General features: G+C 45.0%; 1 protein-coding gene across 2 annotated transcripts in view; it reads right to left on the bottom strand.

The window, feature by feature from the left end:
• The window catches only part of kcnk12 (potassium channel, subfamily K, member 12), a 28,943-nt gene extending 16,336 nt beyond the window's left edge, over positions 1–12,607 (bottom strand). For both annotated transcript variants that reach the window (XM_023804304.2, XM_023804305.2), the window contains exon 1: positions 11,036–12,607. In XM_023804304.2, coding sequence (XP_023660072.1) covers positions 11,036–11,375 — 340 coding nt within the window. In that variant the 5' untranslated portion in view covers positions 11,376–12,607. The remainder of the gene's footprint in view (positions 1–11,035) is intronic.
• Between the last annotated feature and the right edge of the window lie 760 nt (positions 12,608–13,367).

Raw genomic sequence — 13,367 nt, 5'->3', positions numbered from 1 at the left:
CAACCAACCAGAGAATATATGAGAATACAAAGTCTCAGAGTTAACAGATTCTTGAATATTTGCAATTACACTTTCCCGTTCAAAGATGATGCCACAGACAAGACACCTGGCTGCATGCAGTTCAAGCTGCAGGACTCACTTGTTGAGACTTCCACACAAAAAAAAAAAAAGGAAATTGCATCACACGTTATCAAAACCAAGGGGTATACTACAAATCAAGATTAACATGTACCCTAAAAAACACATTCAATATACCTTTTCCATTGCTCACACATGCGTGGGTAATGTGACTGAAAGGGCAACGGAAGAGTTAACAGAATTTAGGAGAGCGACAGCCATGTTTGTTTATAATTGTTCCATTCAAAGCGCAGAATAAATGAACTACTCATCCCTCTGTGGGTACAAGGCGGGGACAACTCAGAATGGGGTCAATCCATCACAGACACACACACCATTCACACCTAAGGGCAATTTGGCAGCCCCAGTTCACCTTAACATGCTTTTGGACTGAAGAGGGGCAATGAACCTGGAGGACATCCTACAATGACTTGGGGAGAACATGGCGCCAGACCAGAGAGTTGAACCCTAGTCTCAGAGGTGTGAGGTAACCACTGTGCTACCAATACACTAATAACAATAAAAGTAAATGAGAGAGACGTGTCCAGGAAAGTCTATGTATAAATGCACAGAGTCCATTCACCCCCAGTGGCTGTAAACAAGCAACAGCTGTTGAACGTGAAGTGTATGTGCGAACATTGAAATATTAATTAGAATTTACCTGTAAAGTAATCTGAAAAACCAATGGGTGTGCAAGAGCTGAACTCGGAAAACTGAACCACTTTCTCATTACAGCGGAAATTTAGCGAAAGTGCTGGAACTGCAGAAATGATCGGTGTGCATCTCTGCCTGTGGACAGCAAAGGTCTGTGATTAAAAACTGCCTGGCTGGCTTGTTGAAAGATATGACAGCTGGATGACTGAATGTCGAATATACAACTAACCTGACCAGCGGGTACAGGATTCCCGTGGACAAGCCAGCTTGAGAGTTTGGGAAAGCCAGATTTGTTGCTTAGCCAGATAACTTGCCGGATTTAAGGTACCCCAGTTTAAATGGACTTTCTCATTGTTCATTTACATTTAGACCAGCCTTAAATAGTTATCTAGTTAAGCAAAAAATCCGGCTTTGTTTTGCCGGCCCATGCTTAGCTCGCAGGCTAAATTAATATGTCAACAGTCTAAAATTTCATATGTACATTTAGCTGTCAGAGTACAAGGCAGTCTCCAGTTTACAAAAAATATCTGTTCCTAAACTGAATCTGTAGCTAAGTCAGGACAGGTACACGTGGCTCATATTTAGTATCAGTCAAATGCTGTGTGGCACTGTGACTTGGTAGTTAGCACTGTTGCGTCCCACCTGTGGGACCTGGATTCGAGTCTCCACCCGGCTTCCCTGTGTGTTGAGCTTGTGTGCCATCGTGGGGTTTCATCTGGATGCTCTGCTTTCTCCCAAAAGCATGCTGTGGTTAAGTGAAGTTACCAAATTGCATGGGTGAGTGATTGGTGTGTGAGTGTGCCCTGTGGTGGGTTGATGCCCCATCCTGAATTATTCTGTGCCTGTAGCCACCAGGATAGGATCCAGACCCCCACAACCCTGCATAGGGCAAGTGGGTATGGGAAATGGATGGATGGATAGTACTTAATATTTCAATGAAGGTTTGTTTCCTCTGCCTACACTGTGTTAGACGTGTGTGTGTGTGTGTGAGAGAGAGAGAGAGAGAGAGAGAGAGAGAGAGAGCTGCATAACTGGACAAGTGATTTCAGAAGATGGATGGATAGTCAAGCACTTTTTACCTTTTAACACATAGAAAATGCTTAAGAAACACTTCCAAATACAATAAAACATCCTAAACATAATAATACATAATAAGAACTGCAGAGAGCTTATGAGTGTGGTACTGTACTGAAGAACTGCAGAGAGTGTGAGTATGGTTCTGTACTGAAGAACTGAAGAGACTGTATGAGTGCAGTACTGTACTGAAGAACTGCAAAGAGTCTATGAGTACGGTTCTGTACTGAAGAACTGCAGAGAGTGTATGAGTGCGGTTCTGTACTGAAGAACTGCAGAGAGTGTATGAGTGCGGTACTGTACTGAAGAACTGCAGAGAGTGTATGAGTATGGTTCTGTACTGAAGAACTGCAGAGAGTGTATGAGTATGGTTCTGTACTGAAGAACTGCAGAGAGTGTATGAGTATGGTTCTGTACTGAAGAACTGCATAGTGTGTTTGAGTGTGGTACTGTACTGAAGAACTGCATAGTGTGTATGAGTGTGGTACTGTACTGAAGAACTGCAGAGAGTGTATGAGTACGGTACTGTACTGAAGAACTGCAGAGAGTGTATGAGTACGGTTCTGTACTGAAGAACTGCATAGAGTGTATGAGTGCGGTACTGTACTGAAGAACTGCAGAGAGTGTATGAGTGCGGTACTGTACTGAAGAACTGCATAGAGTGTATGAGTGCGGTACTGTACTGAAGAACTGCAGAGAGTGTATGAGTGCGGTACTGTACTGAAGCACTGCAGAGAGTGTATGAGTGCGGTACTGTACTGAAGAACTGCAGAGAGTGTATGAGTGCGGTACTGTACTGAAGCACTGCAGAGAGTGTATGAGTGCGGTACTGTACTGAAGCACTGCAGAGAGTGTATGAGTGCGGTACTGTACTGAAGCACTGCAGAGAGTGTATGAGTGCGGTACTGTACTGAAGCACTGCAAAGAGTCTATGAGTACGGTTCTGTACTGAAGAACTGCAGAGAGTGTATGAGTGCGGTACTGTACTGAAGAACTGCAGAGAGTGTATGAGTGCGGTACTGTACTGAAGCACTGCAGAGAGTGTATGAGTGTGGTACTGTACTGAAGAACTGCAGAGAGTGTATGAGTGTGGTACTGTACTGAAGAACTGCAGAGAGTGTATGAGTGCGGTACTGTACTGAAGAACTGCAGAGAGTGTATGAGTGCGGTACTGTACTGAAGCACTGCAGAGAGTGTATGAGTGCGGTACTGTACTGAAGCACTGCAGAGAGTGTATGAGTGCGGTACTGTACTGAAGAACTGCAGAGAGTGTATGAGTGCGGTACTGTACTGAAGCACTGCAGAGAGTGTATGAGTGCGGTATTGTACTGAAGCACTGCAGAGAGTGTATGAGTACGGTACTGTACTGAAGCACTGCAGAGAGTGTATGAGTGCGGTACTGTACTGAAGAACTGCAGAGAGTGTATAAGTGCGGTACTGTACTGAAGAACTGCAGAGAGTGTATGAGTGCGGTACTGTACTGAAGCACTGCAGAGAGTGTATGAGTGCGGTACTGTACTGAAGCACTGCAGAGAGTGTATGAGTGCGGTACTGTACTGAAGAACTGCAGAGAGTGTATGAGTGCGGTACTGTACTGAAGCACTGCAGAGAGTGTATGAGTACGGTACTGTACTGAAGCACTGCAGAGAGTGTATGAGTGCGGTACTGTACTGAAGAACTGCAGAGAGTGTATGAGTGCGGTTCTGTACTGAAGCACTGCAGAGAGTGTATGAGTACGGTTCTGTACTGAAGAACTGCAGAGAGTGTATGAGTGCGGTACTGTACTGAAGAACTGCAGAGAGTGTATGAGTGCGGTACTGTACTGAAGCACTGCAGAGAGTGTATGAGTGCGGTACTGTACTGAAGAACTGCAGAGAGTGTATGAGTACGGTACTGTACTGAAGCACTGCAGAGAGTGTATGAGTGCGGTACTGTACTGAAGAACTGCAGAGAGTGTATGAGTACGGTTCTGTACTGAATGACACAGAATCTGTGGGCGTGTCATTGTTACCAACTTTAGTCAGCTGGCTGGAGTGAGTCTGCACACTCACTTACAGTGCATCTGGAAAGTACTCACAGCGGTTCACTTTTGTTATGTTACAGCCTTATTCCCAAACGGATTAAATTCACTTTTTTACCTCAAAATTCTACACACGATACCCCATAATGACAAAGTGAAAAAAGTTTGCTTGAAATTTTTGCAAATTTATTAAAAATTAAAAACTAAAATATGTACGTACTGTAAGTATTCACATCCTTTGCTCAATACTTTGTTGAGGCACCTTTGGCAGCGATTACAGCCTCAAGTCTTTTTGAGTATGATGCTACATGCTTGGCACACCTGTCCTATTTTTGGGCAGTTTCTCCCATTATTCTTTGCAGAACCTCTCAAGGGTGGATGGAGAGCGTTGGTGCACAGTCATTTTCAGATCTCTCCAGAGATGTTCAATTGGGTTTAAGTCTGGGCTCTGGCTGGGCCACTCAAGGACATTCACAGAGTTGTCGTGACGCCACTCCTTTACCTTGGCTGTTCGCTTAGGGTCGTGGCCCTGTTGGAAGGTGAACCTTCAGCCCAGTCCGAGGTCCAGAGTGCTCTGGAACAGGTTATCATCAAAGATGTCTCTATACATTGCTGCATTCTCCCTCAACCCTGACTAGTCTCCCAGGTCCTGCTGCCAAGAGACATCCCCACAGCATGGTGCTGCCCCACCATGCTTCACTGTAGGGATGGTATCGGCCAGGTGATGAGCGGTGCCTGGTTTCCTCCAGACATGATGCTTGCCATTCAGGCCAAAGAGTTCAATCTTTGTTTCATCAGACCAGAGAGTTTTGTTTCTCATGGTCTGAGAGTCCTTTAGGTGCCTTTTGGCAAACTCCAGACGGGCTGTCATGTGCCGTTACTAAGGAGTGGCTTCCATCTGGCCACTCTACCATACAGGCCTGATTGGTGGAGTGCTGCAGAAATGGCTGTCCTTCTGGAAGGTTCTCCTCTCTCCACAGAGCAACGCTGGAGCTCTGTCAGAGTGACCGTCGGGTTCTCGGTCACCTCCCTGACTAAGGCCCTTCTACCCCGATCGCTCAGATTGGCCGGGCAGCCAGCTCTAGGAAGAGTCTTGGTGGTTCCAAACATCTTCCATTTACGGATGATTGCAGCCACTGAGCTCATTGGGACCTTCAATGCTGCAGAAACTTTTCTGTACCCTTCCCCAAATCTGTGCCTCGATACAATATGTCTCGGAGGTCTACAGACAATTCCTTCAACTTCATGGCTTGGTTGGTGCTTTGACAGACACAGTCAACTATGGGACCTTATATAGACAAGTGTGCCTTTCCAGATCATGTCCAATCACCTGAATTTACCATAGATGGACTGGAGGATGATCAGTGGAAACAGGATGCACCTGAGCTCAGTTTTGAGTGTGATGGCAAAGGCTGTGAATATATATGCACATGTGATAGTTTTTGTTTTTCTACTTTTTTCACTTTGTCATTATGGGGTATTGTGTGAAGAATTCTGAGGTAAAAAAATTATTTAATCCATTCTGGAATAAGGTTGTAACATAAAAGTGAAGTGCTGTGAGTACATTCCGGATGCATTGTACATGTTTGTAGCAGCTTTATTACCTCGTAAATAGTCTGAAGGGTTTGCAAACTACCCCAACACTTTTGATGTAGCTAATTTTAGTTTTATAATGGAATAATACAGATTTTCCGTAAGATTTCTTGCGTGAGAGTCTGAAACATTGAGTGTCACGCCAGATACGTGACAGTTAGCATCCCTGGTGTGTGTATGTTTGAAGGTATACAGTACTGTAACAGACATTCAGAAACAGTTCTTTAAACAGTTTAGACAGAAAAAAATTTCATGATTAAAAATTAACACTTATCCTCATCCCATCGATGTCTAGCATACCAGAAGGGGCATTCGTGAGGTATCATTCCCTCAACTGCTAAAGCCATGCAATGTTTTTATGAACGTCACAATATATTAGGCTTCATGGCAGTCCATTCGTAAGTGCGAGTTGTCCATAAGTCAAATGTTCTTAACCCGAGGACTTGCTGTACTGAAAATTCAGAGTTAAACCCCGAGTAATTCAGCTAAGATAGCTAATGTATTGGCCTCAAAAAATTAAGACTTAGTAAACTTAAATTTAAGACTTTTCAAGGCCCTAATTGGCGCAACTTGAGTTAAAGACTTTTTAATACCCCGCAGGCACCCTGTATGTGCATATATTCAGCGTTCTTCCTGAGAATGACAGCTGTGAGCAGTTTTGTTAAGGAATGCTCCCCTCGATGTTGCATCCCTGTGTGGAGGTTTTGGCGAGTGACGACGGGGTGGCGAGTGACGACGGGGTGGCGAGTGACGACAGGGTGGCTATGACGCTCAGCTGCCATGTTTCTATCGTTATCGTTCCCTTGCAAGGTCACGCCAGGATCCCTCTGGTCACGCGCTCGGCCGAGCCTCGTGATATCAGACGAGACTTTCATGCGGTTAACGTGCCGATTTAGTTTTTGAACTCTGACATTTCATTGCCACTCGGACATCTGAGGAGGGGAAATGCAAAGAGGGGTGGGGGGGTGGGGGGTGGCAGGGTCGTGTCCAATGACTCCCCAGACGTGACCAATGAAACCAGTCAACAGACAGACGTGTTTCCCTAAACCTTTGCCATTACAGCTGATGGTTTATTAAACAAGGGAATGGATAGAAAAGGGTTAAAGCTGTTTGTGCTGAAAGGATGCTATCAGACAAGCCCATATCTATATTAAAGAACACAGTGCTCTGTGTGACACACAAAAAAGGTATGTAAGCTCACAGAAGAGTCAGTACTGAGGAAGATCAGAGACGGTGCATGTCAGAGAATGGGACCTGGTCTAATTAAAGAGCTAGACTCATTGTACAGTATAATTGGGGAGAGAGTAAAGTCTTAAGATTAAAGCCACTCACGGGCTAACTTAACCAGCTGTCCTTCATTCAGGCAGAGCCGGTCATTGGCCTGGTGGGGGAATGAAGCTGGGCTAGCTGAAGTGTTTCAGGCTAAAACCAGTTTGCTGTACGGCTGACACAGCAAATCACTGGCTAGCTGCTCAACCAGTTTATGAGCACCCCGGTCCTGCATGCAGTATCCCAACCTTATTGGCAGGAAACCCAGGAAATGGAAGCCATGTGCCAGTGAAAGGCTATCGTGGCTACGCTTATTGTGCAGACTAGCAGAAACCTGCTATTACCTTCAACGTGGGGCCTCCAGACAGAGCAAAAACCAGCAAGCTATAAAATAACACTGATCCTTTGGGTGAGGACTGAGGTTCTGCACAGACTGTCACACTGGATGGGTCGGACGGGCGTGTAATAGCCTGCTAGCGCCTGCAGCTACTGACTAAACAGGGGTTTGGGTGCTGCCCCCTGCTGGCCTGGCGTAGCGCCCAGCTGCTCCCATGCTAGCAGACTTTGGCTTCCCTCTTGCTGTCAATGACACGCGTCCTCATCTTCCAGTGTTTCAGAGAATAATGCTAGTTTTTTTTGGGGGGGGGAGGAGATTGTTGTCACCGATTATCCACCATTCGTCACACGTTCCTGTGTGTCCAACAACAGCAGGCCTCGCTTTGTGTTCCCTCGGTGGTGGGCGTCACTGGCTGCTTAGCAAACTGCGGGTACCTGCCACGCTGCCGTCCGGAGACGAGCGCTTTCCACGGCGGGCACGCCGACGCCGCCAACACCCTTGAGAGTCTGCTGCGCGGGAATCGCTCGATGGCATGAGATGATATAGATGAGCCCCTACAGATCAAGGAAACCTGCCCCCTTTGTACAGTGGGATTCACGTGGTCGCTGAAATAGGCACCAACCATATTTCATTAGTGATTCATATTTTTCTAATATGCACTTTGATGATAGCCCTTTCTATTACTGCTCTGCTCTGTATTACATCACAAATGTGCATATCTTTGCTGTAAGGATATGGGAAGTTGATAGATTTAAAATTTGATTTAGTTCTGCCAACAAAGCTTGCAGAAACCTTGCTATAGACTGGTGTTCACCATGTAAACTACATGGCCAATCTATATGGCACTTAATTAGAGGAATTTCCTAATTAAGCTAAATCCATTGCGGGCACAGGTGCATAATTAAGCACACGAACATTCAGTGTCCTGCGACAGATATTGACAGCAGAATGGATGGTTATATGTCAGAGGTTAGTGACTTTCCACTTGGCAGCATCATAGGATGCCGTCTTTCCAACGAGTCGGTTTACCACATTTCTGCCCTGCTAGAGCTGCCCTGGTCAGCCACAGGTGAAGGTCAAAAGGTCTGGGAGCAAGTTCAGCTGTAAAGTAGTTCACCCCACAGATTCACAGAAAGGGACTTGATTGCCCAACATCAATACTGAACCTGAATGGCAGTAAATCTCACCAGCAATGTCCCAACATCTATGTTTAAACGCTATTATACAAACAAAGGTCTGACAAACTTCATGTTAAAACCCCCCGGGTTTGGAATGATGTATAGTTCACGCAGGTGTCCACATATTTTTTCCCAAAGAAAAAATGAGATGTGATGCTGGTCTCAAACTATCACTGTTTATTCAGAAAGAAGTTGTTGCATGCTTGACTGCAGAAGGTTAATTTTCAAATGGCACAGTACAGCCTGTTACAAAGAATTATTACACATCAGGACTTCATTTCCCCCACCAAATAAATGAATACCTCATACAGAATCAATCATTCTGAGGTAGAGATAGCTTTAGCAGTAAAGCTGAATATTGGCAAATGTTACTTACTTACTTCTCTCAAACGTGTCATGTGGAACTTATGCTAACAATCAATGGTATTGTTTAAATGTGAACTTACTATAATATTATATTTCACAAATGGTGCATATAGGTGCATTCATTTAATGGCTACAGCCATGCTTGCAGTGTTTAAGCAGCTATTGATGGAAAGCCCCGCTAGGTTTAGAACAAATGAGGGTATCTCGAATGACTTTCTCCAGCTCCTTATGGCTGTAGCAATGGAAGATGCCCAGACAAGGCCGGAGGTTACCTGAGGTCACTCCTATAGGCTAGATCTCTTAGCAAGCTGCATTAGTAAGCTGTGAACTGCACACAATCGAAGTAAACAGGCGATAAGAAGCATGAGCGTGAATGATGGGGGTGGGTGAGGAGCAGAGAGACCAGCAATGACATCACTAACTAATGTTTTCAAAAAAATAATAATATCCTGATGCACGCAACTAAATACAAGCCAGGGGAGCTAACAATGGATACCAGCTGTGGTCTGACAGGCACATGCATGTTGGATCCAGTTTTGGCTCTCGCTGGTGAATGTCTGGCTGCAGAAATGAAGATAACTGCTTTGTGGGCTGAACCACCACACTATCAGTAATAGGGAGAACATTTTCAGCAGGTGTTTCGCCTTGCGAGGGTCGAATGTGAAAGAAGAACCTTCCACTTTCACGACACAGAGATCGCATCCTGCCTGCCCGCCTACGCCTCTCCTGGGAGGATCTTCTGACCACCCGTATGTATAAAAGCCAAGAATCTCTTTTTGTGTGGATTTCAAGGTACTGGAGTCCCAGTGGCATGGCCTGCACACACTTCTCCATCTCCCACCTGCTCTCTGCTAGTCTCTTCTTACCGATAACCTCCAGGTGGGGGTTTGGGGAGGGGGGGGGGGGGTGCAGAGACTGTTTACACCTGGGTGCTGTAAAAAGGGGGGAGTTGGGATGATTACAGGGCCCCCTGAGTGACAGGGGGCTGAGAAATTTGGAACATAATTTGATTGTCCTGGGTTTGAGGCCCAATATGAGATGCTTTCATGGGGCCCAAAATCCCTTGCAGCTCCCCTGATTAAACCACAACCGTGTGCATGCATGGTGTCCAGCCACAGCCTTCTGCCAACAAGGTGTTAACCAGGAAACTGCGAGATAGGTGTCTGTGTGCACCTCCCAACCCCTCTGGGGTGTGTCATATCACTACAGCACAGTGAGGTCCAGCAGGAATGCAGACAGAACCCCCTCCCCCACCCTAAATCCCCACTGCAGCACTTTATACCTTATATACAACCAGGTAACGAAACGGCCCACCACAAACACAATATTTTACCTGCAGTAGAAATGCAGGAACTCAAATGATTAATGAGTGTTGCTGCTTGGTGGCCTGGACTGGTGGGAATGGAGAGATGATGAATCCTGCAAGCATTCATTTATGCCACAACTGTCATTCACCTGCACATTCATGATGAAAACACACATGTGAAACATTACAAAGATGGTAAACATTCACTGCCTCTGATTTATATCTATAGACATATTATAAGCTTTAATTGTATCTCTGATGTGAATTTGAGTGTTGTTTTTTTCAAAGAATTGTTCATTGATGAAGAATTAGCTCCGATAATATTCAAGATTATACTGATGTATTGTTCCTGCTTTAACATATTTTTATTTTCCTGTATTTAAACAGTTAAAAGTTGTGCAGGGAGCCTTCAGTCTGCCTTTACAAGAGATGACCCGTAATTCATTGATCAACAATTTTCAACATAAAAGCCATGCGATAGAAATCTTACAGCTATGAAAGATTAGATTTGCCTTTCAACGATCAGTACATTGAATAAATGGTGCTAATATTGCTTCAGAATATAGTGAGCGTGAAATGCGCTGTTGAGTGGCGTATGCACCCAGATATCCCGGCTAAGCCGTGACTTTCCGTGATCAGATCTGTCTGCAGCATGAGGAATTCCAGTACGATCCAATATCTTCTGGGAAGCAGAAAGAGCTTCTATCCAAATATAAGCATGACTAATATACACCATTTGGATCACAGTATGGCAGGCGTATCAGAACAAAAAGAAACTATTTGCCCAGGCTGTGCAGAGGCAAAAGCTTTATGCTGATTTTTATGATTTCTAAAGTAGGACATCATTGTGACACATGGTCACTGTATTGATGTATGTCTGTGCTGACTCCACTAGTTTGGTAGGACACACAGGCAGGGGACCTGTATCGCTAACAAGGAACAGAGGGACGACGCGATAAGCACCAAACAAAACACATTCTGGAGTAGATAAAAGGATTTTTGATCTAACACACAAGGAATCGTCTAATTGGACTCTAATATCAATATCACAATAAGTTGTTTTCCCTTTGGGGCTGGGGGAGGGGTGTTATAGTTGCTTAATAAAGTACTTTTCTCCTTACCGATAGTTGATACGACAGTTCCAACAAAGTAGAATGCACCAGTAAAGTCCCATCGCGGTCTTATGGTGTCGGCCCGGATCCCGGCGGCGATCGCGGCTTCGTATTCCCTCAGAAAGGAGTTGAGATCCTCCAGGCTGATGTTGAACGTCTCGCTGAAGTTGAAGAGCGTCCGATTCCAGCGGCCGTGGGCTTGCAGCTCCGAGGGTCTCTCGATGGCGGAGAAGACTGCGGCACCGCACAGCAGGTACAGCACGATCAGGATGGCGAGCAGCAGAAAGCGACCGTTGTCCTCGTTTATGTGTAAGGAACGGCAGTCTTGTATTCGCTGGCCAGGCATCATCCAGATTTCAGCACCACTATCGCGACGGACAGCGACCGGCTTCGCAGCAGGGTGGGGAGCGGCATTCGGCTACTGTACCTCACTCTTCTGGGGACGGGCTTGTGTCCACGCTACAAACTCACTTTGTATCCCCCTACGAGAGGATCAGTCCCTCAAAGCACATCGGCATTGGTTCGAGTAGTCTGGGTCCTATTGATATAGGAAAGCGGTTCATCAATCCCGCATTGTTGGGAAAAGTAGAGTAGAACGACTTTTGTAGACAGATCGCGGATATTAACAACAATCGGTTACCGTTCCTTCCATAGCGACTCAAACGACTTGTTTTACATTAACCCACTTTTAAGCTCCTGTTTAACCTCCACGCCTCGCCGCATTTAGCCGCACATGTCCGGAGCCCAAAAGACAAGCCAGTACAGTTGTCATCTATCAAATCGCTCGTGTAAATTGAGCTGCATAATTGTCGCGAAACAATCCAGTTAGAAAAACAATGAAATCAGTTCAGCGGTGTAATCCCAAAATATAAAGTAGCGCTTTCATTTCCCCAGTAAATTGTATTAAATCGTCCGCCTTCGTCGTTGTCCATTCCGGGAGTTAACTGGTAACAGCCAGAATGGTCCTTCGGGTCGCTGCACCAAATCCTATTTTCTTGGGAGCTTGTCGACTTTTGTCAGTCGCATTATTCACGGTCGAATTAATGCAAAATAGCCTACTGAAATAATTACTGTGTGCATTTGGTTCAATTTTCTATTTACTCAGCCAGTTTACTCCTGGCACATCTTGCGGCCGGACTGGGACTCCGATCCTGCAGTCCCGATGAAGATGCATGTGATCGCGCAGGCTGTGACAGTTTCAGCCGAGTAAAAAGATCCAACATAGACGCAGGGCTCCAGCTCAAAAGACAGAATTGGAAAGATCAGAAGGAAAACTAAAACACAGAGAAGCAAAGCCAAGTTTACCATATCTAACGAAATACAATAAGAACAAAAAAAAAAACCGGAACAAAACTTAACCAGTCATGTTGTTACATAAGTGGTAAGCAGGCGGCTGTCCTTCCACACATGAGAATATGTTTAAGTATAGCTTATATTTTTCGTTTTTAGATAGAATCTAACCTAGGGGTGGGGTTCAAGTTTTTTCTTTTGAAAGATCTGTCTCCCAGAAGACAATTCGGGGTTAGACGCGGTTATGATTTCCAATATTACAATGAAGGAAAACATCATTAAAAGACTGAGAAAAACAGAGCTGTTGTCTTTTTTTGTCTTTCCACGAACCCCCCCCCCCCCCTTCCCCCCAACCGGCCCCCACCCACCACCAGCAGTCACAATGAAGCTGGACTGGCGAGGAGTGACTGGTGTTGCTTATAATTAAGAGCGCAAAGTAATAATATAGAAAAGGGAACTATTACATCGTGCGTCTCCCGTAGCAGAATTGCGTACTGGGAGTTTCTCATCGATGAAGGACGAAGAAGTGTTTTTTAAATAATCCATTAATAATTCATTCATAAATATTAACGTTGCTCCGCTCAGCAGAAAGGTACCTATTAATTTGTGATTTTCCAATCAGGCAGGCCACGTGGTGTATACGATTGCAGTAAATTAATCCACTTTTTCGTTTACTTAAAAGATTGTCCTGCTTCAGATTATGTATCCTCGAAAAGGATTATCTTTTCCCATATTCCTAAAAAATATTCTTGTCCGTTTTGAGTGATTGCAAAGTTTTGGTCGTGGAATCTTATTATCGGGGCTCTGACCTCAAACACTGGCGAAATGTGCGTCTGAAATAAGTGTGAAAACGGCGGCAATCCATCTCCTCTCCCGGGTCAGGAAATATTTGTTAAACGACCTGTTAATCTGACGTATTTTCATCGATCTACTTTTACTGGCCCTGTTAACAGTCATACTGGGACTAATTATACCAAGTGCCTAGCAGAGCTTCAGCACTACACTCTCATTTAATTTGCTTATTTTTCTGTTATGCACTTTTAAAAATAAC

The sequence above is a fragment of the Paramormyrops kingsleyae genome, chromosome 3 (genome assembly GCF_048594095.1).
Source record: "Paramormyrops kingsleyae isolate MSU_618 chromosome 3, PKINGS_0.4, whole genome shotgun sequence".
Classification (NCBI taxonomy): Eukaryota; Metazoa; Chordata; class Actinopteri; order Osteoglossiformes; family Mormyridae; genus Paramormyrops; species Paramormyrops kingsleyae.
This window is presented reverse-complemented; position numbering and strand designations above follow the sequence as displayed.